The sequence below is a fragment of the Rhinocladiella mackenziei genome, assembly GCF_000835555.1.
Source record: "Rhinocladiella mackenziei CBS 650.93 unplaced genomic scaffold supercont1.8, whole genome shotgun sequence".
Taxonomy (NCBI): Eukaryota; Fungi; Ascomycota; class Eurotiomycetes; order Chaetothyriales; family Herpotrichiellaceae; genus Rhinocladiella; species Rhinocladiella mackenziei.
The window spans coordinates 513,006-537,455 of record NW_013550597.1 but is presented as its reverse complement, the minus strand read 5'-3'; the positions used below and the strand labels follow the sequence as shown (position 1 = coordinate 537,455).

At 50.9% G+C, this 24,450-nt stretch overlaps 7 protein-coding genes across 7 annotated transcripts; 3 read left to right on the top strand and 4 right to left on the bottom strand.

Moving 5' to 3' along the window:
• Window positions 1-459: 459 nt before the first annotated feature.
• Z518_09800 (uncharacterized protein) lies at window positions 460-1,983 on the bottom strand (the record flags this gene model as incomplete). Its single annotated transcript, XM_013412417.1, has 2 exons — window positions 460-890; window positions 945-1,983. The coding sequence occupies 2 exons, from the start codon at window positions 1,981-1,983 to the stop codon at window positions 460-462; spliced, it is 1,470 nt and encodes a 489-aa protein (XP_013267871.1).
• Window positions 1,984-3,147: 1,164 nt separating this feature from the next.
• Z518_09799 (uncharacterized protein) lies at window positions 3,148-5,178 on the bottom strand (the record flags this gene model as incomplete). Its single annotated transcript, XM_013412416.1, has 1 exon — window positions 3,148-5,178. The coding sequence occupies one exon, from the start codon at window positions 5,176-5,178 to the stop codon at window positions 3,148-3,150; it is 2,031 nt and encodes a 676-aa protein (XP_013267870.1).
• An 826-nt stretch (window positions 5,179-6,004) lies between these two features.
• Window positions 6,005-6,969, bottom strand: Z518_09798 (uncharacterized protein; the record flags this gene model as incomplete). The annotated part of the gene is made up of 2 exons (XM_013412415.1): window positions 6,005-6,397; window positions 6,448-6,969. The coding sequence occupies 2 exons, from the start codon at window positions 6,967-6,969 to the stop codon at window positions 6,005-6,007; spliced, it is 915 nt and encodes a 304-aa protein (XP_013267869.1).
• A 1,545-nt stretch (window positions 6,970-8,514) lies between these two features.
• On the bottom strand, window positions 8,515-12,365 carry Z518_09797 (uncharacterized protein; the record flags this gene model as incomplete). The annotated part of the gene is made up of 2 exons (XM_013412414.1): window positions 8,515-8,685; window positions 8,778-12,365. 2 exons carry the CDS (start codon window positions 12,363-12,365, stop codon window positions 8,515-8,517), a joined length of 3,759 nt encoding a protein of 1,252 aa, XP_013267868.1.
• Window positions 12,366-12,982: 617 nt separating this feature from the next.
• Z518_09796 (uncharacterized protein) lies at window positions 12,983-14,480 on the top strand (the record flags this gene model as incomplete). The annotated part of the gene is made up of 2 exons (XM_013412413.1): window positions 12,983-13,241; window positions 13,294-14,480. 2 exons carry the CDS (start codon window positions 12,983-12,985, stop codon window positions 14,478-14,480), a joined length of 1,446 nt encoding a protein of 481 aa, XP_013267867.1.
• Window positions 14,481-15,060: 580 nt separating this feature from the next.
• On the top strand, window positions 15,061-16,091 carry Z518_09795 (uncharacterized protein; the record flags this gene model as incomplete). The annotated part of the gene is made up of 2 exons (XM_013412412.1): window positions 15,061-15,191; window positions 15,308-16,091. The coding sequence occupies 2 exons, from the start codon at window positions 15,061-15,063 to the stop codon at window positions 16,089-16,091; spliced, it is 915 nt and encodes a 304-aa protein (XP_013267866.1).
• A 1,727-nt stretch (window positions 16,092-17,818) lies between these two features.
• On the top strand, window positions 17,819-22,849 carry Z518_09794 (uncharacterized protein; the record flags this gene model as incomplete). The annotated part of the gene is made up of 2 exons (XM_013412411.1): window positions 17,819-22,621; window positions 22,676-22,849. 2 exons carry the CDS (start codon window positions 17,819-17,821, stop codon window positions 22,847-22,849), a joined length of 4,977 nt encoding a protein of 1,658 aa, XP_013267865.1.
• Window positions 22,850-24,450: the final 1,601 nt, after the last annotated feature.

The following is a 24,450-nucleotide window of genomic DNA, read 5'->3' as shown; positions in this document are numbered from 1 at the left end:
GGGGGGGGGTGGTTGGACAGAGTCTTTACGCGAGGAATCCGGACGAGATCGTGGATATAACAAAGAAGGATTACCACCAGCAGACAGCGAGAAAGATCAAAATAGTACAGTGGTATTGATGGAGGTGAAGGTAGAATCAAAAATCCACATGAACGAATGGGAACTATAAGGGGGAGTTCTCTCGCCGCAGCCTGGTCGGAGGACACTGGCTACCAAGTCTGTCTCCATCAGGCTGCAACTTCTCCCCTCACCCTCACAAGGCTCTACAGCCTAATTGCTGGTTACTCGATTTTCAATTCCAACCCTGTTCAATCAACTCCACATTTCCAAGTCATATCGGTCGTTACAATTCGGAACATTTCTTCTACCTTCTAGATGCAACACCATCCATTCCTCTCGTACCATGCATCCATGCTTTGGGTCCCCTTATATCCTGAGCGCTGCCGCTCATCTACCAGGCTAGAAGGACAGAGCCGCCAAAAAAGACACACCAAAACATGCTAGAACCCATTGTCGATGCTGTTGTTCCCCTTTTGACCGGTCCAACTTTTCCAGACCACTCAGCCCCGCAGCCAACAATGCAGTCAGTAGAATCAATCGGTTCAAAACGCCCGTGATGAGTTTGAAGCACAGTAAAGGAAGAAGCGTCATGGTCAAAATGCAGAGCGGAACTAAATCGGGGGTGGTGGTGGTGGAGGTGGACCCGGTGGGGTCCCATCCTGTAGAGGTCTCTTTTAACGCTATCAAATCATCCTCGTTATCTAAGAACGTGGACTCGGGGCCGGACAGAGGGTTATTCTCCCGTAACCATGCTCGAAATTTATCAATCTCTGCGGGAATTGCTCGCGATGAGAGTCTCTGCACTTTTTGGGTGGATAAAAGAGCTTGATCTGTCACAAAATCAGTCCGCTCATCGCATCAACACCCTGCCTTTCGCCACCTACAGTATTGTTCGATTTTGATATACAGTCTTCCCAAGACCTGCAATCGATGCGCTTGTAGATCTGACTGACTCCATTGCCAGTTGATCCTTCGCGAGGCTGGTGATGTACTGCCGTTTGAATTGAGCCGACTTCGGGTGTCGGCCAGATCCAGAGCAGCCAATTCTTCTTCCATTTCTCCAATTTCGTCCTGCAATTGCAGGAGGACGCGATAATTACTCTTCTGAAAAAGCCGAAACACCGGTGGGATCTCCCCTTGGGTTAGTTTATCAGCGACAAGATCGTACCCGGACAGAATTTCCTTGGGGGCGCAGAATTCTTTGTCCAAACTGTCGGGCGTACGTGGTGTGTGAATGCGTGTATGTTCAGGGCTGGGAGTTCTAATGCTGGGGCTAGGTATGGAACGCTTGTGAGTAGCGGGCGGTACGTCGGGCCACTTCCATCGTAGCCGTCGAGAATAGGAAGGTCTGTCTTTCAAGTGGCCTTGCGTGTCAGTGATGTCTTGTGTGTCCTCTGGCAACGGCGACAACCGGCTATCGAGGGAAGGGTCGTTGTTGACGTGGCAAACACTGCTGTCGCCCATTGATATTCCCGAGTCGGAATGCTGACTCTTTACACCACCTTCGGTCTCTGATTCGTCGTGGACAGGCGTCTCTTCCGGTACGAAATGAGCGGGTTCTTCAGTGTGCAACGTCGGCGTGCTCTGATCGTCGTCCTTGACAAGGAAGGCGAAGACATCCACCGACTCTCTGGACATCCTTTCTGCCTTGTTTGACTTCTCTAAAGTGCCATTCACCGACGGCACCAGTCCTTCCCGACCCTCTCGAGGTTTTTTGGATTTGGACGACTTCCGCCGTTTGCTTGAGCCCGAGGAGGATCTCGCGTAAGTTTCTTGGGTGGTGGTAGACGTACTATCGTTCGATCCATGGGATGCAGTAGTGATTGCAGAAAGAAGGGACAATTTGGAAGAGCGGGCTGCCTTGCTAACGCCGTGGATATGACTGCGGCGCCGACGGCCTTGATCGCGGGCCGAGACGAACATACAGTAAAGAAGACGAGGTTGGAGCTCTCAGGGGCCAGATCAGTCATCGGAGAGAGATAGTTGGGGGAGTGAGATTACGAAAGGAGTTGTGGACAATGCTGATACCCAAGAATGGTCGACGATGGAGGGGTGGCACCCTCCATCATTCGATGGCAAGACTCAATTTGGATGAAAGAAAGCAAGATGAAGATGCTGAGAACAAGAAAGACTGACAGAACAGGTAGAGGCGGCAGGTCGGGCGGTTCTTCATGATCTAAGGGTGGGATGTGGCAGGTTTGACAAGTTGAAAGAAGGGGGCACAAACATGTAACAGGGCCCGATTTGACTCGCGGCAAAGGGTGGCGTGTTGTCATGCAGTGATAACCTCCAGTCTCCTGAGTGAGCGATAGAGTGATACAGGCCTAAAAGGAGAGAAGGAGGAAGCAAGCACAAGGAAAGGGACCCCGAGGGAAGCTTGAACAAGGGGGAGTCTTGAGGAGGACATGAGAAGAAGAATTGGCCCAGTAAAAGGAGGTCCTGCGCTTTTATCTGGGCGAATCTGGGCGAATCTGCGTAGGACGACGCTCTGTTTTGTGCCCAACATCGCCCCAACTGCGCGAGAGTCGACGCCAGCGCACTATAAGCCCCCGTTAACTCTGAGACGCGCCAGCAGAACGGCCGAATGAGGCATCAGGGGATCCAAGCATTGGAAGAGCAGAGGGCAGTGAGAAACTCCTAACAAGAACCGGAGATGCACGTGTCCGGTGGGCTGGCCGACCTCAAAAGGCCTTATCTGTTACGGAGAGAATGGGAGAGGCATTGATGAGCTGTTAAGAACTACAAGCTGCACGCTGCAAGCTACGAGCGACGGGGCTTCTTCTAGCCAAAGAAACGCATCATGTTGACAAGCTGTTCCGAATCGGCAAAAATGCTAAAAATGCCCCAGCAGAAAAATAGAGGGTCAAAACAGACGACGGGGCCACGCACGAAGAGGAAAGGGGAAAAAAAAAAAAAAAAAGAATTCCAACCACTCAGAGCGAGCCACCGAAGCCACCGAAACATGCACCCAGCTCTGCAAACTATTTGGCAGCGACCATCTCCGAGAGCATCAGGCCGCCAGAAGACATCCAATGTAAGCGAATGAAGACATACATAAAGTATTCCTATCGACACTGCTGGTTTTATTCAATCCCAGAATCTCCAGTCGGGAACTGCCTTCATCCCCAGACATAAGTCGGGATGCTTCTGCTTCCATTTCTCATCCACGTCGTCCATGAACTTCTCCGTTCCTCTGGGCACGAACCGCATACTAACATGGCCCTTTCTCATCTGCAACGAGATGATCACGCTCAGCCCGTTGAGCATCATCTCCCTCGCTCGATTTGCTGCTTTTTGCCACACTTCGACGCGAGCATCCTCGTCCATGGCAATCACCTCCTCGTCGCTTGCCCACTGGTCCACCGCCAATTCGACTGAGTAATTTTGCAGGATCACCGCCAGCGTTGCTAGAACTTCGACCTGCGCAAATCGTCTTCCCAGACAGGCACGATAGCCATCGCTGAAAGGTAGATACGAACCCTTTGGCGGGCGGTACAGTCGTTCTGAGGTATCCGATGCCTCGTTGACTCCCAGGCCATCTGCCGTGACTGCTTCACTCGGCATATCTTTTTTCCCAGTAGCCGACGTGGTCTGGATCGCGCCGTCTTCATCCAACAACCACCGCTGTGGTCTGAACTCCTCCAGGTCGTTGTCAATATTTGCTAAAGGGTGTACTGGCTTTCCTCCAGGCAAGGTGGGTTTGCCCGTTGGCCAATATTTCGGGTTTCGGTGGACATTGCTCGTGGAAAGGATCACGTATGTTCCACTCGGAACCGTACAAGGCTTGCCTTCCACCGTAAGTGGTTGATCCTCTACCCCCCAAGTCGACTTAGGTATCCCTATCACAGGCGGAACCAGCCGCAATTCTTCCGCCAATACCGCACCGACCATTCCACCGAAAAGAGCAGGCAAATCACGATCATAGTCCCACTCAGAGGGCGGCCTACCTTGGAATATGCGATCGAGATCCCTTTGCACAGCTCTTTGGCTCTCGGGGAAGAGAGCCAGATACACCAGGGAGAAATGAATCGAGTTAGCGGCCGTCTCGTGACCGGCGAGAATTATCACAAACATGTTACCCAGGATTTCAGGATCCGTGAGAGGAACATCTTTGCCCTTTTGCGAAGCAACCTGGCCTTTGACCAACTGACCCAAGATATCCATCTGGTCTTTGCTCTCGTCGCCAGCCTCAAGGCTTTCCTTCTTGGACGCGACAGCTTCTTTCATGTAGTTGCCCCATTCGAAGTAAGCCTCGTTGGCCTTCTTGAAGATCTTGGAAGGGATTCGTTCCATGAGCCATCGCGGAATCAGGAACTGTAGTAGGATATTGTCCAGCAGGCAATGGATGGCGTAGGTGTAGCTCATTGAATGCCCAGGATCCCGGCCGTCCCGTTGATTCTGGATCTTCGAGTTGTCGACATAATTGGCGTCAATGTCTGCCTTTGCGTTTGCAGAAGGCCACTGCAGCTTCCGTCCAAAACCCGCTCTGCTGATAACATGCAGGCTGAGGCGCATGGTATCGTCCATGACTCGGTCAACGGTGAAATCGCCTTTCCCATCCGGGCCGACCCAGGTAGCTAGCATGTCGGAAGCTTGGTCAATGCTCTCCGCCCAAACAAGGTGATTGTTCTTCTCGGTGAATGGTGGGCTGGTCGCTTTCCGGTGCTGACGCCATAAGGTGCCCTCGGTGGAAACGACATTTTTGCCGTAGATGTCCAGTGAGCGGTAAATGGCCGTAGGTTTAGGAAAATCATTCCTCCGCGTGGTGATCTGGTTGATGACGGCGGGCTCGGAGGTGTGCAGCATCATACCGCCCGGGGCAACAGTGAGAAACGTGTCATGTCCCACCCGCTGGAAGATTTCAATGCTGCATCGATAATCAAAATCCGGGACGCAGAAGTCTACCCATCCGGTCCATCTGCGTGGCAACTTGGCCAACAATGGGAGGTACAGCCGATGGGTTATCATCCACCACCGATTAAGATAGTAGACTGGAACAACAACATATGGAATACCAGACCGTTTGGCGCGGTTCAGGTTGCGGTGAAAGTTGAAGTATGTGTTGACGATAGGGAAGAGGACGAGCGCAAGTATGGCTAGGGCGATAAAAGAGGGCATACCGCTCGGCTCCTTTGATGCTGATCAGAGTAAGCAAGAACCCGAAAAAGAGAAGGGGGAAAAAATAAAAAGCAAAAAACTTGGAACAACGATCGAAAGGATTCAACAGCATGGGTATGGGGTAAAAAGGCGAGACGGCGGGCGTTTGGGAAGATGAAAGGGGAAAAGTTAACGAGGGGTTGTCAGATGAATTGTCCAGAAATACGTCTTGAAGACAGAAGATCTGAGACGACAGAGGAGGACGTAAAATCGTGAAGAATTGACGGATGCGAAGGACCGGAGAATCTGCTTCCGAACCAGGAAGGTTAGTTCCAATCAAAGCCCATCGCCAACAGTGGGTGAAACGGGGTGTTGCAAGTGAAATGGTGCGTGCAGAGAACGTGAATTGGAATAGAAGAATATGCTAGTAAGCTCATTGATGGCGAACCGAGCAGCGCTTATAAGGTCGGCTACAGGCTCTGGACCTATTGTAGTTGTAGCTCCCCATGCAAAACGCGGACGTCCGATTCCTGTTCAGGCTGCGCGTCGAAGGTCGCTTAGTGGCGAGGACCGGGTGGGCAAATTACATGTTAGCGAGTCTCAGTTGGTGTGTTCCAACAGTCGTCAATGTCATCTATACTCCCTTCTTTGGATCCCTCATCTCGACTCTCCCCCCTCAATATCAACCCGTAAAATACCGTAAACATCATGCATGCGACCGAAAGCCACGACGCAAGAGACTCATCCTTATCACTGTGACACATCACATCATATATGGAATACTTTGTTTCTTGTGTCATTTTCTTGCTCTCTCACATCGTTGTCCGGCGTTCCATGTCTCCACCTTCTAAGCGGTCGCAGAGTCCAGGTGGGTGCCTTTGGCTTCTGCCGCTGGGGGATCGGTCGCAGCAACTTCTGGGACGGCAACCATTTCGGATGTGGTCTGCGTACTGGCCTCGTCGGCCATGGGCACCAAGTTTGACCCAAGCCCGCCTGCGTTCGACTGGATGGGTTCGAGGTTGGGTTGCCACGCCTGCAATTCCTGTTCGGCGTCGATGAGGACCTGTCGGGCTTCATTGACGTGGGCGAAAGGCTGGCGCACGTCTCCTGGTACCACAGGAGTGTCGTCAAGCAAGTTCAGAAGGCGTCGGCCATGTTTGGCCAGAATGATCTGTTTCTCGGCTCTCTCGATGGTGGCCGCAAAGTGCACATCATATGCTTCTTTGATCTTTCGACGAGTCTAGGGTAGTTGTTAGCATCATGCTGCCCCCGTGTGCCTTCCTGTATTACAATGTTGGTGAGCTGGGCTTCAGCAACCAGATTCTGCGCCTCAGCGCGCACGAGTTCTTGCTCTAGGGTGACGACTTTGGGGCTGGAGGGCTCCTTGTACTTGAGCTTCTGGATCTCATCGCTGATCTTGGTCTTCTGGTCTCTGCTTGGCTGCACGCTGCTCTCGATGTTCCTGATCTGCTTCAGAATGGCCCGGTAGTCCTCGAGGTTCTGTGCAAAGAGATCCTCTTGTTCTCCTATCTCAGAGAGGATGACCCCGACCTTGTCCGAAATATCCGAAATGGAGTCATCGTTGGTGGACTCGCCCCAGTCGGACAGCTGGGATGCGATGGACAGGCGCTCGCGGCCCGCGGTCTCGTAGGCTCCAATGGCATGGTTCTCGGTCTTGATTAGCCTAAAGAGCTTCTTGGAGAGCTCAGCTTGCTGATAGCCTCGGAGAGTCGAGATAGAGAAGGTGTGTTTTGAGGCTTCTTTGGCGTGGTCGTCCTTCTTGCGGGACCGGACGGAAAGGGCACGATTCATGCTGGACTGGATCTGTATCGAGGCAGGTTTCAAAAGGTCAGAAGGGGGAACGGCGGGTCTGGGATTAGGGAATTCAACAAGCTTCAAACCTTCAGATATGCATGTGGGAGTAGATCAGGAAAAAAACAAGCTGAGGTGGGTATGGATGAGAACCAAGTGACGTATGAAGACAAGGGTGCGTTTTTGGTGGGGGGGAAAGTCAAAAATTATTCGATAGACTAGGTATTGAGGAATAGAAGTAATTATACATTCATGATATAGAAGAAAGATGTGCCAGCCACTGTCCACATACAATCGAAAATCGAATTATATGAGACAAGCCCCGCCAACTCCGTCTATGATATCTCATTTCTCGCAGACTCTTGACGTCGTTATATAATCGCATACGATTATGGTTGCTTATTCTCCTCTATCCATGATATCTCCTCCTCTCCTCGGTCACCACTCTGGTCCTGCTCCCGCTGCGTCTCGGATTATGGTGGTAATGCTCGTGGCTCGAATGAGAGTGGTTTGGGCGATGAGCAGAGGTAGAGCGCCGGGTCACCGTCTCTCTTCTATATGTCGCAACCTCGGGTCGGGATACATATTCTCGATAGTAGCGTGGCCGGCCGTGTCGGCGGATGATGACGGAATCGTCGCGGCAGTCGCCGCCGAAACACATTTTCAACCAGGGTCACGAGCGAAGTGAGGTGGTTGTATACGTGAGTGTTGGGTTTGGAGTTTGCAGAGAGCAAACTATCGCGAATCTATTCCTGTTGTGCTCTTAATTGCTCGAGTGGGTGATACATATATTTAATAGGCGAAGGTCCAGTGAGGCTAAAGATGATCAGGTGAGAATAGGAAAATGTTTGCCTTTTGACCTGTCAGATGATCTATCGGACCCAGCCCATGGATGCGAGATTCCCAAAGGCAGAAACTGCAAAGATACCGTTCAGGGCACCAGGCAAGAATTTATCACTGTTGAAAGTCAGTAGAACGTTTCGGCAACCAGGGCTGACATCTGGCTCCTTCATATAGCAGTGTTCTGAAGAAGCCCAACATATGCTTTGTGGAAATTTCCTTGATTTTTGCCCATTGTGGCTTCCTTAGTCCAGACAAAATCTGGGCCTTGGATGATGTCATCATAGTGGCTGGAAAACAAGCAAGGAACGCGGGGAAGGGCTGCCAGGAGAAGATTTACCATACCTAAAAAACCCCGACCGGATAAGCAGTTGACGTTTTAACACAGCTCGGTTAGGCCGGAGGCAGCGAACCGGTGTGCAAGGGCTGTCTTTTGCCTGAATGGACTGCAGCTTGCGAAAGACTTCCACGCGTTGAAAATGACGCAAGACCGGGCCGTGTTCCGGCCTCATCGCCGCCAGGATCCGTTCGACAACCAGCTGGTTGGTTCGAGGTTTCGAACCTGAGGCATTCATATGCATTGCTAGGAAGCCGTCCTATCATACTCGATACTTGACACCCAACACCAAAAGACATTGCTCCTAAAATACTGACAGCATTCCATCGGATCCAGGTCAAACATTCGTCCCCATGTCATCAAGTCTATTATGCCTCCGTCTCAACGACGCGGTATCCCTCACTCAACTTCTTCGCAATCTCCTCGTTCTTATGCTGTAATAGCGACAGCGCATATGCTGTGTCGTCCCACTGTCGTTTATTCACGCACCGACCCAATCGCGCCGCAAGTTTTTCGGCCAGATTCTTTGCGTGTTTGTCCTATGGCCGACGATCAGCTTGGTCGACTAGCAAAACGGCAAATTGTTGAACTCCCAAGGTGAATAAAATTGTAAGAGCAAACACCGACATACCTTTTCAATAAACCCACACAGGAACTTGAGGATCCTCCTGACGGCTTCCTCTTCCATCACACCACCATCTAGAGGACCTTCCTGCGTGAGTACACTGAACATGTCGACAAACTGATTGTACACTGCGTTGTCCTTGGTCGCCAGTTCAGTAAAGAACATGCGCGCCAGGTCAGCAATCTTCTTGTCCCCGTCTTCAAGGCACTTGGCCATTTCGCCCAATTGCCCTTTCACCTTGACTTGTCCGGCCAATACCAAAAACGTCAAGGTCATCAGGCACGTGCGTTTGACACTTTCGTCCGCATCGTTCAGTCGTCGATACAGGAAATCTGTATTTTCATCAATCAGGTGGTTGAAGCAGACGGCCATGTCACCTAGTGCGATGACAGCATTGGAACGGACTATCGGATCGGTCGACCGTTCAAGAATTGTGATCAGAAGGGGTAAGTTCTTTTCGCAGTATTCGCTGCTGATACACATCAATTTGGCCAAACACAATGTCGCTTGTGCTTGCAGATTCCGATCCTTGTATGCCGCATTGTTTGCACAAATTTCAGTCACTAATGGACCGAAGTTCGCCAGCAGAGAATTTGGTCCATACAGGAGCTCTCGTTCTCGGACGTGAGCGATGGCTTCGGTGAAGTCGTCTTCAGTCGTGCCGCCGATGAGGTCAAGTTCATCTTTTTCTTCTTCTTTCTGCTTCTCCGCCAGGACTTCTTCCGCTGCCGTCTTCTTTCTTCGAGCTGGGGTAGGTCCTATTGACTTCTCTGGTGAGGGATTGGCAATCTCCTTGTTCTTTTCCCGATCTTGTTTCCGTCGCTTGAAATCGAGCTCACACAGTTCGAGATGAACAATCTGCTTAATGGCAATGTGGCCCACGGTGAATAAGAGTTGTGAAAGAGCAATGGATGGCTTTCCTCGTGTTTCTTGTGGCTGCCCGGAATTTGGTAGCTCTGCTTCTGGATTCCGAGTTTCTCCTTCTTCACCGTCGACCTCCATCGCATCTGCTTCTGGTGATGACGGTCTTGATAACGATGACAGGTCCTTAGTCTGCTGAAAGACCAGCCGAGTCTTTTGCCTGAGAACTTCGGAACATAAGACATCTGGATGGTCTGACAGAGCATAAATGGCGCTTATGGCTTGTTCAGCCATCCCGTACCAGTCTTTGCTTGTTGAGGTGGTCAAGAGGATGGACGCGAGCATTCGCAACACCTCATGATTGCTGGACATCTTCGACAACCCTGCTGAAGCAGTCTTCTCTTGCGCCTTCTTTGCAGTCGGTGTCATGCGATGAAGAGCGACGCAGGTGAATTTGGCGAGGACAAAATCGGCTCTCCCAAGTTGGCCCAATCCCACTCGTAGCATGGTATCCATCTCCTTAACGACGACTTCAGGGTTAGCAAGAGCTATCATTCCCAGTACAATAATAGCTCCTCTTCTTTGGGCTTTGGAAATTTCCTTGTTAACCCCGTACACCTGCCACAACTTCGCCACCACCAATTCCGAAATATGACCAGCTTTGAACATGGTACTCAACAGCTGTTCAAGTGATGTCAACTCAGCAGGAGTAGCGCCAAATGTTAAGCTGATCATGTTTCTGGCAACAAAATTCGCAGCATCGTTGGTGCTAAAAGCCTCCGGGGCATCGAAGAACAAGCCTTTGTAGTTTTCGATCAAATGAGTTTGAACTCCTTTTCCTTCGTCGCTATTGCCTTTGGTCCAAATCAATCGGAGCATACGTCGGATGCCTTTTCGAGCCGTCTCGACTTTGAAGGCGTCAATGGTGACAAAAAAATCCATCACGTCAATCACCTCGGTCTTGTTAGGTGAAGACAGCAATTGAACTGCAACCTCTGAAGCCTCATGCACCACTTCGATAAATCTCAGTGCTTCGAGGTAGTATTTGCGGGTCAGTTGGAGTTTGCCCAAGACTTCGGATGTTGCGGCTTCCTCCCGGGCTTTCTTCGCAGCAGCAATCTTCTCTTCCTCCGACATCTCTTGGGGGTCTTCTTCCACCTGAGTTGGATTGTCCAGCAATTCTTGGTCCACTCTCACCTCCCCGCTGGCTGTTTGCGCCAGACCAGGCGAGTCCGGCGAAGGCTTCAGGGCATCCAATTGAGACTCCACTGCTTCCAATCTCTCAGTCCATTCCTTGTGAGCCAGTTGTCCACCATGCATCAAACCAAAAGGATGAGACGAAACCAATTTCTTGAGCAGCTTGATTGCATTTCGCCGTACATTGCTACTCTTGTCTCGAAGACTCTGCGTCGCAAGTTCGGCGGCATGTTGCCGTCGTTTCGGAAACTTCTGCTCCAAGTCACATATCTTCGTAAAGACTTGGATTGCCCGAACTCTGCAAAACGGCGCTGTGTCGAGGAACCGTTGTTCTAGAGTGTCGAAAAAAGCATTGATCTGAATTTTGGTCGTCTCGTTTTCTTCTTCTTGTCTGCTTAAGTCGGCAAGAAGGTTTCCACAAACCTCGATCACGGCACATCTCAGTGTATGTGATTCGCCGTCCAGGAATTTCGCAAGAAGACCCATCTCCTTGATAACAAGCCTGGGCTCAAGTTCGGAGAGTTTGACGATGAAAGTCGACACCGATTTGGGTCCTTTGGTGTCACTTTGACTGAATTCTTTGGATGCCAATTCTCTTAGGATCTCGGCTGCCAGTTGGTGGTAATCATACTGCTCCGACAGGATGTGAAGGAACTCAGCCATCGGCTCCGACAAATGCTCAAAATACGTGAGATTCTGAACGATAGATGTCTGAGCTCCGAGCGCATGTCCGTGATGCTTAATCGCGATGCAAAGGACCTTGAAGCAGAACATTCGTACTGCCGCGATCTTGACCCTCGCCTCACTCTCCATAACCAGGTACACAGATCTGGTGAATAGATTGACAAACGTGTCCCGGTCAGAGGTTGTTTGGAAGATTCGGTTCAGCTTGAGCTTCATTACCCTGCACATAACGTCCATGGCGCTCTGTATCTGACCGGAAGAATCCCAAGCATCGTCTTTGGCTGCCGCTTTGGCTTTTGCCCCTTTCCCACCTCTTCGAGCTGGAGCCGTAGTTGACTTTTCGAGCGCTTTCATTTCAACGGCAGATATGGACCATTGGAGGAGAAATGCATACATCTCGAGGACTTGTTTGTGTTGTGCTAGGGTTTCCTGTTCATCGTTCTCGATGTCATGGTTTGCAATGTCGGTTGCAGACGAGAGGCCTGAAACGATCAGATGTAGAATCTTACTCAGGGATTGAGTAGAGAGCCCCGAGGATCGCCTAGATAAACGAAATGATTCAGCATGGGATTCCCCGAAGTGTCTTGCGGCGGACAAAGCAGAAACGGGAGCGCACTTCAGCAAAAACTGTATGGTATCAAAGGTTGAACCTCTCATCAATCCTTCAGGGTTTTCTGCGACCAGATCCACCACTGGGTCCAACACTTCGTTAACGAGGGAAGTTGTGAGAGCCTCTGGGTCATTGTCGCAATCGAGCAGTTCCGGACTCGCTTCTGGGGTAGGGATAGTAGTCGCATCACTGAGATATAGCTTGAGGGCCTCATTGATATCGAATTCGACCTGATCGTCCATGTTGACCCAGCTTTTTACAATGGCGTGAGGTTCAACGGTGTCAGAACGGGGGATTTATTTGATGACGACCAGGTGAAAAAGTGAGAATTCGGTCGTCTTCAAAGTCGTGCAATTGCGCAGACAGTATCCTGTCCGCCGATCAACAAGTCGCGACGAGTTCAAGAAACCATTGACGATGTTCAAACAATTGACGACAACGCAGACAATCGTCGGCTTGGTTGTAGCCTCGATCGCGCTCGCGTGGTTATTGGGGCTGATCGCGAAGTGGATTGTTGACGGACTAACTTAGCACTTGTATTTCCCAGGCAATCAGGCCGGCGCTGCCCCACACAGCTATCCAAACACCAAACACGCGGGAGGTCCAGCTCAGAGCCATGAAAATTGGCAAACACTGCCAAAGGCGTTTTCAAAGGTCTGCGTCCCAGGCAGGCGGGATTCGCAGCCAAACAAGACCCTCGACCAGCTCGATCCTACGATACGAGTATGACGTCCTGTTGAGGGAGTCAGACGCGATCGAGCCTCACAGACCAGCAGCGCGTTGCCCGGGAGGAGCAGAGCGAGAGCGGCCCTCGGCAGGGAAATCTGCAACCAGCCTGGGCAAGAGGCGGAGACACAACATGGGACATCCTACCATTGCCATACTCGAGGACGAGGACGCGGGTCTTCATGGAAACCGTCGACCCGAGCTTATAACTGCTGCAGAGATGGAGCATCTACGCCCAGAAGAGGAAGGGTCAGTCGACGGTTCGTTGTCGGAAGACTCTGAAGAGAGCGACGACGAGATAGATGAGAGTGTCATGGAAGACATGCGCAAATTGGAGGAGAGCTTCAAGGGGATTTCTCAGAAATATAGATTGATCAACCGCATTGGTGAAGGTTGGTGTCCTCTTCTCCACTCGTGTACCAGGTGGATGCTCACTCTCTGAAGGCACATTTTCCACCGTGTACAAAGCTGAACAACTCCCTGAGGACAACGAGCTGGGCCGGGCGAAAGACGATTCTACGGATGAATCCAATCTAGATATGCCTCCTTCGAAGAGGAGGAAAACGAACACCGCTACAGGCATGGCTACAAGAGCTCGACGGAAGCCACTGATTGTTGCGTTGAAGAAGATTTACGTGACCTCATCGCCTCACCGAATTATGAATGAGTTGGAACTGCTGCACGAACTGCGAGATTCGCCCTATATATGTCCGTTGTTAACGGCTTTCCGACACCTCGACCAAGTGGTTGCCGTTTTGCCATATTTCAGGCACTTGGATTTCCGACTCTACTATCGAGATTTTCTGGTCAATGACATGCGGCATTACTTCAGAAGCCTTTTCAACGCTCTGTGGCATGTTCACAAAGCCGGTATTTTGCATCGCGACATCAAACCGACCAATTTTCTCTACGATCATTCCAAGAGACAAGGGGTTTTGGTTGATTTTGGCCTGGCTGAGCGACAAGGTACAGACTGGCAGCCTTGCCTTTGTACGGAATCGAAAGAGAGACGAAAAGAGAAATTCCTTAATTCGTTTGCAGTGCAGGTGCTCCAGTCTCAAGCAGATCTTATATCCACGGGCTATCCGAAAAACGATAGCCGGCCTTCACGCAGAGCAAACAGAGCAGGGACTCGTGGTTTCCGAGCGCCAGAAGTCCTATTGAAATGTACTTCTCAGACAACCAAAATCGATATTTGGTCGGCCGGGGTCATTCTTCTAACGCTTCTTGCACGACGTTTCCCCTTTTTTAACAGCGCCGACGATGTTGATGCCATGATTGAAATGGCTTCAATCTTTGGCAGGAAGAAGATGCAGGCCGTCGCAGCGATGCATGGTCAATTGTTTGAAACAAATATTGAGACCATTGGGGAGCGGGGATTTACACTCGAAAAAATCGTCATTTGGGCCAGCTGTCGGGAGAAAGAACACGATTCACTCCGAGCTGGGGAGGCTCAAGCAGTTTCATTTCTCCGGGGGCTCCTTGAACTTGATGCTGGAAAACGGTGGAGTGCGAAGGAAGCGTTACAACATGAATTCTTCACGGCGCCTGTGGAAGACGAAGAAGAACGTGCCGAAAGGGAAGCCCAAGAAGCATTTGAAGAAGTAGAAAGAAAACAATGCTCCTGCTGAAGCTGTGTAGTCAGTCTATCACGCAGAAAACGACTCTCCTGTCCTTGGGTCTCGATATACCTGGCGTCGTTCCTAGGGCGTCGATGGAGCCCCGAATGCTGATGAGAGGCGGCATGGACTTTTGCTATTATGTTTGCGATGTTTTATGCATTCGATGAGGATATGGCCAATTGTATTACTAGCATATATACCCCAGGGCACAGCATCACTTGCATGGGCGTGGGCGCTTCGGGGGTCTTTTGAGAAAAATTGGGCTTCCTTCGTCGACGGCGTTGACGTCATCGGAATGTCCCTTTGCGTTCCCTCTCGAAAATAGAAGTAATCTTTTTGCCCAGTCCCTCGATAATATACAATGCGAAGGGCGCTCTGGACACCAACACTGAAGCAAAGAAATCTTCTCGCTCTTCCAAATCTGCGAGCGCTGTCCACAAGGAGCTTACCAGTTTCGTCAATACCCCTACTCTCAGATCTCCAAAGTCCAACGTGCATAGATCGTCAATATCAATTCCTCGTCCTTTGTCGACCGCAATTGCTACTCTTAAATTCATTCTCGTTACGAAGCATATCGACGGTACACTCCATGGCAGGACCAACGAAAGGGAACGGAGGACGAAAACCTCGGTGTTTTGCGCCACTTGATCCCTCCGCGCAACATGGTCAAGATTTGCCGAAGCTGAAGGGAGTCATTTTCGACATGGACGGAACTCTATGGTAAGCTATGAAGGAAGAAATACAAAGTAATTTCGGAATAGCACGTCCACAGGCCTTCTGGGGAACATGTATTCTCTTCCTTTGGACTAGGAGCTAACTTCTCTCCTATTCTCCAGTCTTCCACAGAACTACATGTTCCAAGAAATGCGTGCTGCTCTGGGCATTCCCAGGTCAGTCGATATCCTCGACCACATACGATCTCTCTCAAATGAGCCCGACGCTGCCTCCTCCAACACGGAGCAGAATGGAGGACCACATTCTACCATCAACTCCTCCGAACCACCCTCGGAGGAAATTCTCTCCCACAGCACCTTCATTGCAGATCCCACGCCTTCATCACCTCAAGCACGGGCGGTCGCCAAAATCCAAGCCATCGAACGACGTGCCATGACATCTCAACGTCCTCAACCAGGCCTTCAGGAACTCATGGCTCACCTTACCCGCCGTGGTGTCCGGAAAGCTCTATGCACGAGGAATTTCCCCGCACCCGTGCATCATCTGTTGAGCAATCACCTGCCCGGTGAAAAGTTTGAGCCGATCATTACGCGTGAGACAGGGGGGGTGAAGCCAAAACCTAGCCCGGAGGGACTTTGGATGATAGCTCAAGCTTGGGGTTTGGACAGGGAAATCCACGGCGGTCTGGAGAATCTGAACTCGACTGCCAAATCGACACGGCTTGATCCATTGGAATTAGCCAAGCGGTACCTCGGGTCAGGCTTGATAATGGTGGGAGATAGTATAGACGATATGGCCGCTGGCCACAGGGCCGGTGCCGCCACTGTACTGTTGGCTAATGACGAGAACGAGGAGTTAGCGAAGCATGAATATACTAGCCTCAGTATAAGGAGGCTTGATGAACTCATAGACATTTTAGAGAGAGGTTTTGTAGAAAACAAATAGAGAGGCCGTTTGAAGGTGGAATTTTGTGCATTGACATCCTGATACTCGAGGTCAAAGTGGCCACGCGGAGTCGATGCACGGATCTTTTGACTGATGTGACAGGATAGAGATCAGTATGAGGCCCGAGTGTGTAATGCGTCCGAGCATGCGCTTTTAGAGCACGTGGCGAGACGACGAAGAAATTTGCGTCCAGAGTGACAAAGTATGTTGTGTGGTATACGGAGTACTGCCGTACATGTTATTATGCGTATAACATCTAGTGACACAATCAACCCGAAGATGTGTGCAGGCGATTCGCTGCTACAAGCTGATGTGTTGGCAAGCGTACATGCAGCGTCACCTGTAAACGAGAGGGGAGGGATGAATGGAATGAGGGAGTCGCGAAAACTGTTTGTCACGGAGCTTCTGGGGTATCTTCTGACATCGGATTTGCGGATGAGAGTCAAGTTTCAACTTTTGACAGCCCCCTATCAGGCCTTTCTAGTGGTGGAGATAAATGTACGCGGACGGCGGCAAAGGGCTTGGTGGCCCGTAGCCAGAGGCCATTTGTCCAGCCAACCGTTTATTCGGATACGCTAGTGTTCCCCAATATGGATCTTAATCGCATCAGGATTCCTTGGGCGTTGGGCACGAAAATCGAGGCGGTCAACAGCAGCGAGGAAGTCAATGGGACAGGATGGCTGGGATGGCTCGGTTGCGGCTTGGGCGAATGAGGGCATAGTCCGCTTGTATTCTCAGCAGGTGACTTCGCATATATGCATCTGCAAGGCAAAAAGCCGACGGGTCAGTGAAGAGCGCAAGGGAGTGTAGGGGCAGCAGAGCCTTGTAAATCTTGGGACTAAAACCTGATCTTCCTGGCAGCGATCAAAAGTCCGGCCTGGCTATTTTGGGTCGAGAAGCGAATGTTGTATAGATCTGTGCGTATGTGTGCATAGTTCAAGCTGGAACTAGAGCTTGGGCCGTCCGCTGTCTTAACGATAACCATAAATTAACGCCGGTGAGGCTCATGCATTAGGTGAAAGTGAATCCAGTGAATGAGATACAGGTGTTCATTGATGGACGATTTAGCGTGGCCCGTAAGGCGGGAGGAGAATGAAGGCCAGGGAGAAGGAAAAGTCCGGCCACTCGTGTTTGCCGGTTTGCAGGTTTTTGCGGTGCCCTCCCCCTATGGCTATCTCAACCACTAAACTTGTCGACACCTACGTACCGCATACAGCCCGACCGCCTCGCTTCGCCTTTTCCTTTTTCCGACTTGTATTCGTGTTTGCTTCAGATCTTTTGTTATTCCTCGCCAGAGATACCATCGAGCGTAGTCTGTCGAATTCTCTCTTCGTCTTAAATCTCAATCACCTGGTTCGGGTGCTGCCCTGCTCGAACCATCCTCCTCCCGACACCCTCCCAGCCTCACAGTTCTTCGGTGCCATCACCTCGATCACGGACCGCATAGTTCACTCTGCGACTCTTTTCACAGCGCGAAAGCCGTTTCTAGTACCTCGATCTCACGACGCACCCAAATCTCAATACTTGTTGGAACCTGCTCAGACAGTTCCGCCACCTTTGTTTACCACCTGCGAAAAATTAAAAAGTCCTGCCCTCTCCGCAGCCCAATGGCCATGACTTCTCCGAAGTACTGTACAAAAGAGTAAATATCATAACAGACAAGAGTTCATGCGCGACACAATAAGCGTATGTGCTCCATGAATTGGGAGGGCTGAAGTCGCCTCAGAATGGGCCTTTCGAGTCAACGCCCCATTCTGCCTGCACCTACCGACTCGTTACTGGAATCTGCAGACGACACTGGACTTGGTACCGACGTTGGGACAGATTTATCTCGAAGAACCGACAGGTCTGACAAAACCTCTGAAACCATTCCTGACGACGGGAGCCCAATCACCATCACTACCGCCCACAAGCGCAAGAACGTAGGCAAGCTCACAAAGTCTGGTCAACAATCCCAAACTTCACTTCTCATTGAATATTTCGAAGGAAGTAAAGGATCAGATTCCGGACGAAGACGTCCAAGTCTACGTGTACGATACACGCCCTCGCATTCAAAAAAGAACAAGGAGAAAGCTGAAGGTCACATACTTGTCACGGAATCCAAGTCTGCGAAACGCCCTTCTCAGAGTCACCGCATTGCTCTCGGAGGCAACGAAACCCTCGCACAGAACGTTATTGAAGGCAGCATTAGTTCATTGGATTCTGCTGACGGTCTCGGGCCTTCCGCCCCTGTCGAGATCGAAGTCTTACAGAGCGAGGCCAGCGATTTATCCGGTCGGAGCCCTTCTCCAGAAGCAAGATATATCATCCCCGAATCAGATATCTCTTCTATGCCGCCGGAGAGCTCATTAGGGCCAAGCCAACCAGTTATCATGCCGCCATCTACTCAAAGCGGAAGTCTTACCAGAGGTATATCTACAGAAGAAGACACATTGAAGCCTCCTGTTATTGCCAATGATCGCAATTTGAGCAACGAGAGAATCACACAAAAGGTCATAGAGAAATTGAGCAACAAACCACGACGTTCCAGCAGTGGAAAGCGACACTCCAGCAGGCACAGTGTCAGTAGGGAAGTTGCATCAGTACACCCCGAACCACGAATCCGCGTCACCAAGAACGTAGAAGACAACTCCGTCCCCAGTGCCACTGGCTCTAGTCTTGTTAGTGGTTCTCACTTGTCCGCAGCCGATCCGCGAGCCACAGATCAACGTTCGGTGCGCTCAGGAGGTTCGAATGTCTCGATCACCAACAACCCGAAATTATTACAAACAGTTGAAGACGCAATACGACGTCTGATTCTCCCCGAACTGAGCGAAATAAGAAGAGACCAACGACATTCGCACCGTTCCCGATATGACAAACTGAGCAACCCTTCCGACACATCTTCCAGTACTATCTCACGGGAAGAGAGAACACATCGCAAGTCGTCAGGGAGCAAATCGAAGCGTCGAGTAAGCCGGGAATCCGATTCCGGTATGCCTTCAGGCTCGTCTCGTCGCCACAGACGCCACAAAACAGATTACGACTCGCCCTCCGAACAAAGTTACGACCAATCCGAGTCGATTGAGAGCGGTAGCATTCGGGGTGAGGAAAAGAAGTCAAGGAAGCCCTCCAAACGGCATCGTACCCGAGCAGGGGCACTTGGCGGCGCAGCTCTGACGGCTGCAGCACTGAAATCGCATGAGTCGGGCTCAAGTCTTGAGTATTCAGAGCATCGCAGAAGAAAGAGTAAGAGCCGTAGCAGTCAAAGTACGAGCGTTGCAGAGAAAGAGGATGCATTTCAGAAACACCAGATACCCCCCATGCCATTCGTCAGTGAAATCGGCACAGACCTTACCCGAAGCTCGCTTCAGTCCTCTAATGATGGAGGCGCTACGACACCGACCCAACGCGAGGTGCGTGAAGTGATACGTGGATCTCCTCTCGAACTTCCGTCGCCAACGACGCAAACACCAACACGAGGTTCTTTTGACTTAAAACGGGGCCTTGGGACACATCACGGCAATTTTTCTGAACACGACCTTTCGGCGCATGATCTAGCATCAGCCAGGAAAGAAGTCCTCGAAGAGGGCGATGCCAATGAGCCACACGAGGATGAAGAACTTGATTTTGCTACTCATGGATTTGCGGCACTGACAGATCCAGAACGAGCTCGGGCGTATGAAAGAAATCTTCACCAGCAACACCCTATCAGGCGGGGCCTGAGTCCAATTCAGAGTGTTGCCAGTTATGCAACAACGGAGCCCAATCGTAATTCCTTGATGCACCCACGGAGCTCGGAGTCCATGGATTCCCTGAAGAAACGACAACAGATGGATGACCAGATCTCGATTTCATCCCTATCATCCGCACCAAGCACTGATCTAGCTCGATCGAGGCGACCGCAAGGAATCAGTTTGGAAAACCGCAGTGAGATCATGGCGCAGCACGAAGATTCTCTCGACAGTACACCACGCCAGATGGACCCGCAAGCTGTTTTCGACGAGCAGCATTTGGAGAACGAAAGCTATCGTGACTCTCCATACATTGACAAAGTCACTGCTGGGCAACAGGTGGCTAGAGGACTAGGAGCCACTGCAGAGTATATTCATTCACCCACCGGCGTCGAGTCCGCGGTTGCTTCACTTTGTGACCCATCTGTCGTCGACGTTGACGTTGACAACACGACTTCACCGCGCCACAGCCAAACAGACTCCCTTGGTGCTCACGACGTGCAAAGCCCTCACTTATCTCAACGTGAATATGAGTCGAGACACAGTGGCAGCCCACTCAAGCACCAGATATCAAATCATTCCCAACCCGAACGGGGTCTTGCAGGTGCTGGAGTGATGCGCGCCGTGTCTCCACCGCAAAGTCCGGCTCGTTCAGCTGAGCATTTCGATGAAAGATCTGCCAAGTCTATTCACTCGGCGCAACTTCCTCCTGGTGATCCGGCTAGTGGCCAGGTAGAGCGTTCTCCTGATTCAGAGATTACGACAAATCCATCCATAATTCGCGGGCCGATTGGTGGACTAGCACACGGCAATACAGACCATTGGCCATACGACCCAACACCACCGCGTTCGCGAGCCGATCTTGTTCTTCCACCTGTGAGTCGTGATATAGGCTCTGCCAGCGCTGATCTCATCCCCGAAGCCTTATCAATCCATCGTGACCACGAATTGGACCCCAAACGAGATTTGTACATGAAGGCGCAACCCTTGGCAACACCACCGGGAGGCAAAGATGAAGGTTATGAAACAGGTGCTAATGCACGATCTCCCGGGTTGTACTCTCAAGGCCCGGGGGTGCCAAATGATGGCTTCACTCCAGAGATACCACTTAACGACCCCACACTTGCCGAAGATCCTTTCATGACTCAGCGAGACCAATATGTCAGTGGGCTTTCACATGGCATGTCACCCATGTATGATAGTGCTACTGGCCGAGGCCGCGATCACATACAATCAAAAGATATTGTGGCACTCATGGACCATCTTACTGTTCGTGACGCACAGCGAAATGCGAGAGATACTGAAATATTGGTGACGCTGGTTCGCAGTGCTGCAGAGATGCGCAATTCATTTGAGGATATGAAGAAGTTCATCGCGGAGCAAGATGAGATTATCATGGACACTGCAGACAAACAGCATGAGAGAACACAGAAAATTGTGGGAGGACCCAGACCGCAGCCCATAGCCCCGGCTCGTCCTACACGGTCAGCCACTTCTGAGGAAGACTTACCTTCAAAGCGTCGCAATGTCTTCCAACGAGCGCTTCGAGGACTTGGAGCTAAGAATTCGCAAGAACTGCAGAACATTGAAGCGATGCTGATGCGACTTCTCGATGAAGTGGAAAGTCTACGGGCCATACAGTCTACAACTGTCAACAAGGAACAACCAAGATCAACCAGCTTAACTTCCGCTGACAATGCCCGTGCTCCAACAGACGCTGGCTATGAGCCAGAAGGCCAAGCCGGAACCTCATCGACGGGTGATCGGTCTGGATTCTTCTCAAATAATTCTTCCCGTCAGGCAGATTATCGGAACTACGGTCTACACCGGGATTCCGGCAATCGGGTCAGCACGGTGATGGAAGGCGACGAAGAATACGATGGCTATGACAATCATCTGGGAGGGCCCACTGCTGGAAACATTCAAGCGGGGGTTCATCCGCCGCTAGCCACGCCGCCGAGGAACGATGGGAGCCGAGACCTGGGACGTAGCTCTGTACCATTGAATACTCCTCCTCGAATGCATGATCAGAACACGGGATCGCCTAGCAACGAAAATACTCCTCATCTTTCGGCGGGTGATGGGTCTGGGCGGAAGCACAAATCTTTTGCATCATCTTTTATTCCCAAGATGGTGTCCCGATGGTCTAAGACTACAGCGTCTTCCGCCGACAATTTCCGAACAAGTGGACAACGGACCCGACCCTATTCGGAGATGTCTCGTTCGGGATCCAATCTTGGGGACTATGATTTTGAGCATGACCCGCAAGGCGACGACCGCATTCGCTCACATACGTCCTTCCAACAAGACGAATATGGCGATGAAGAGAACCGACCACCTTCGCCCTTAATTCCAAGTCAAGTATCTGATAATCCCAAATATCAGGCTCACCGAAACAGCATCAATCTCCAACATCCTCAACCTCGACAAGGACCCAGTGGCCGGTACCAATCTCGACTGGAATCCGAAGCACAGAACTACAATGATCAGATTTCTCCAACTTCACAATCCTCGTCGCAATGGGAAACGCATTCGGGTCTGCAAAATACCAACCCTGTCATGAACCCGTACGGAGGACATCTCAGCCCGATCTCCGATGCGGCATACTCTGCAGAACAAGGTATGCATCATGACAATAGGAGTGTTCGATCTGGACACTCCCAGGGACCACCCCGCCCACCCAAGATATTAAATGATGAGCCCTTGGTGCCACAGCGTCCACCTAAGGTCCTGATGAGTCCTCCCCCATCGAACAGACAGCAGACCTATGTTGATCAGGTGGCTGCGGCCAGGGCTGGGAGTCCAGCTGTCGACAGGGTATGTGTGAATTATGATCCTCCCTAATTTAGACATTCTAACAATCCATGGCAGTCTCCAGTGGCAGCTTTAAGATCACCGCCAAGTCAGACGCGAAAACCCTCTGGACCCAGACCTCTTACAGGATCAGGTGGATCCAAGGGTGATTTGAATGCAATCAGGAGAACCCGGTTCAGAGGCAGTCCCAATCAGATCGACAGCGGTGATGATGTTACTGCGGCGTATTAATTACCCAAAGAGTCTACTTGATAGCGAGGTGAATGAACATGGAGTTAGGTGCGGAGCGGCATAGTACGCTCAAGGGAGTCATGGACTAGCGCGATTTCTTACCACCGCTGATTGGTGGATCTGGGTCGATGATGGTTTGTGCTCATGCTTGATATTGATGGACAAAAAGTTCTGGCATGGCTTGTATCTCGGGAACAAAATTGCAATTTGCTTTTACGATGGACACTAGGGCTAATGACACGCGGGAAATCGAGCACTAAAGACGGAGTCAGAACTGATCGTGTTGAGCTTGGTGGGGGATAAAGGAGGGTTTTCCTCCTCAGAGAATGTACATAACAATTGGCGTGGGGTTGGATAGAAACTTCTGTCTCGTTGCGTTTTTCTAAATGAACGCCAGCCAAATATTGTCAGGGTATCTCGTCAATTCTGTTGCTCCCTTTCTTTCAGCCTTGTCCTTTTTACCAGCCTCGTATAGATCTCCGCTCTGATGTAATTGGATTCGGAGCAATTCCACCAACAGGATCGGTGACTCGTTTATTCAACCTCCGAGTCTACCAGCATGACATGGACTCTTTTACACGGAAGATGCCTGATTATCATCGAGAAGATATTCTATTCTTGCTACCGGCGTCAACTTCGGCTTTACATCGTTCTGAATAGTGACCTGTATGGGGATAAAGCCGGTCTATGCTCCAAATGCGGATATGTCAGCAGCCGGAAGCCTGGAATCAGATGGTCGGGGACTGATTTGTCCAGCTAAACCTTTCAACTCGTCAACATCCCAGTTTGCATAGGTGAATTTCCGGTCAAGCAGCTTGGCTTCCGAAGATGCAAGCAAGACTGAAAACCAGCCAACCAAGGCAACTGGGAATGACCCCATTAGTCTTTAATTCCCCACCGAGCGCTGAGGGACAAGGTGACGTGGGAAGATCTTATCGTTGTCCATTGCGGTCAAACCACTCATGTTGTTTAGGCTGGAGGCACACAAGCTCCAGCCATTTGTTCTCCATCACCACATAGCCTGGCAGCTTCGTTCCAGCCAGATTGGACGTCTTATAGCCCGAGAGGCCTAGGATTAGTGGTAAATGCACAATTCCAGAGGAGCAATTGAGGAGGAAAGCGCCTGAGCTGGATTTGGGCGGAAATGCCTAGACAGAGTGCAATGTTCCCAGCATGTTGATCTTGTATGCAGACCACCATCCTTCGCCATCTACCGTGGCGACAGGAACTGGACTGCTCATGTACCCTGCATTGTTGACGAAGATACCAATCTCGCCAAAGGTCCTGTCGATCTGATCGAATGCTACCACGATGGACTGCTTGTTGAAAATGTCTGCTGAAGTGATCAATACCCTGCCCACTTGGTTACTGCTTCAATGTTCCCTTTCGTCCGGTTAAGCGTGGCAGACGTACATCCAATGAAGGCAACCTTCAAAGCGCCAGTTATAGCGAATGCTGTTGCTATAGTAGCCCCGATGCCTGAGCCTCCTCTAGTGATAACGATGACTCCCCTTTTTTGGAGGCAGTTCGAGCCCGGTTGGTTCGATAGCCGGATAAGGCTTCGTATGCCACGTTAGCGTGAGAGAAGGGAACGGTATGTT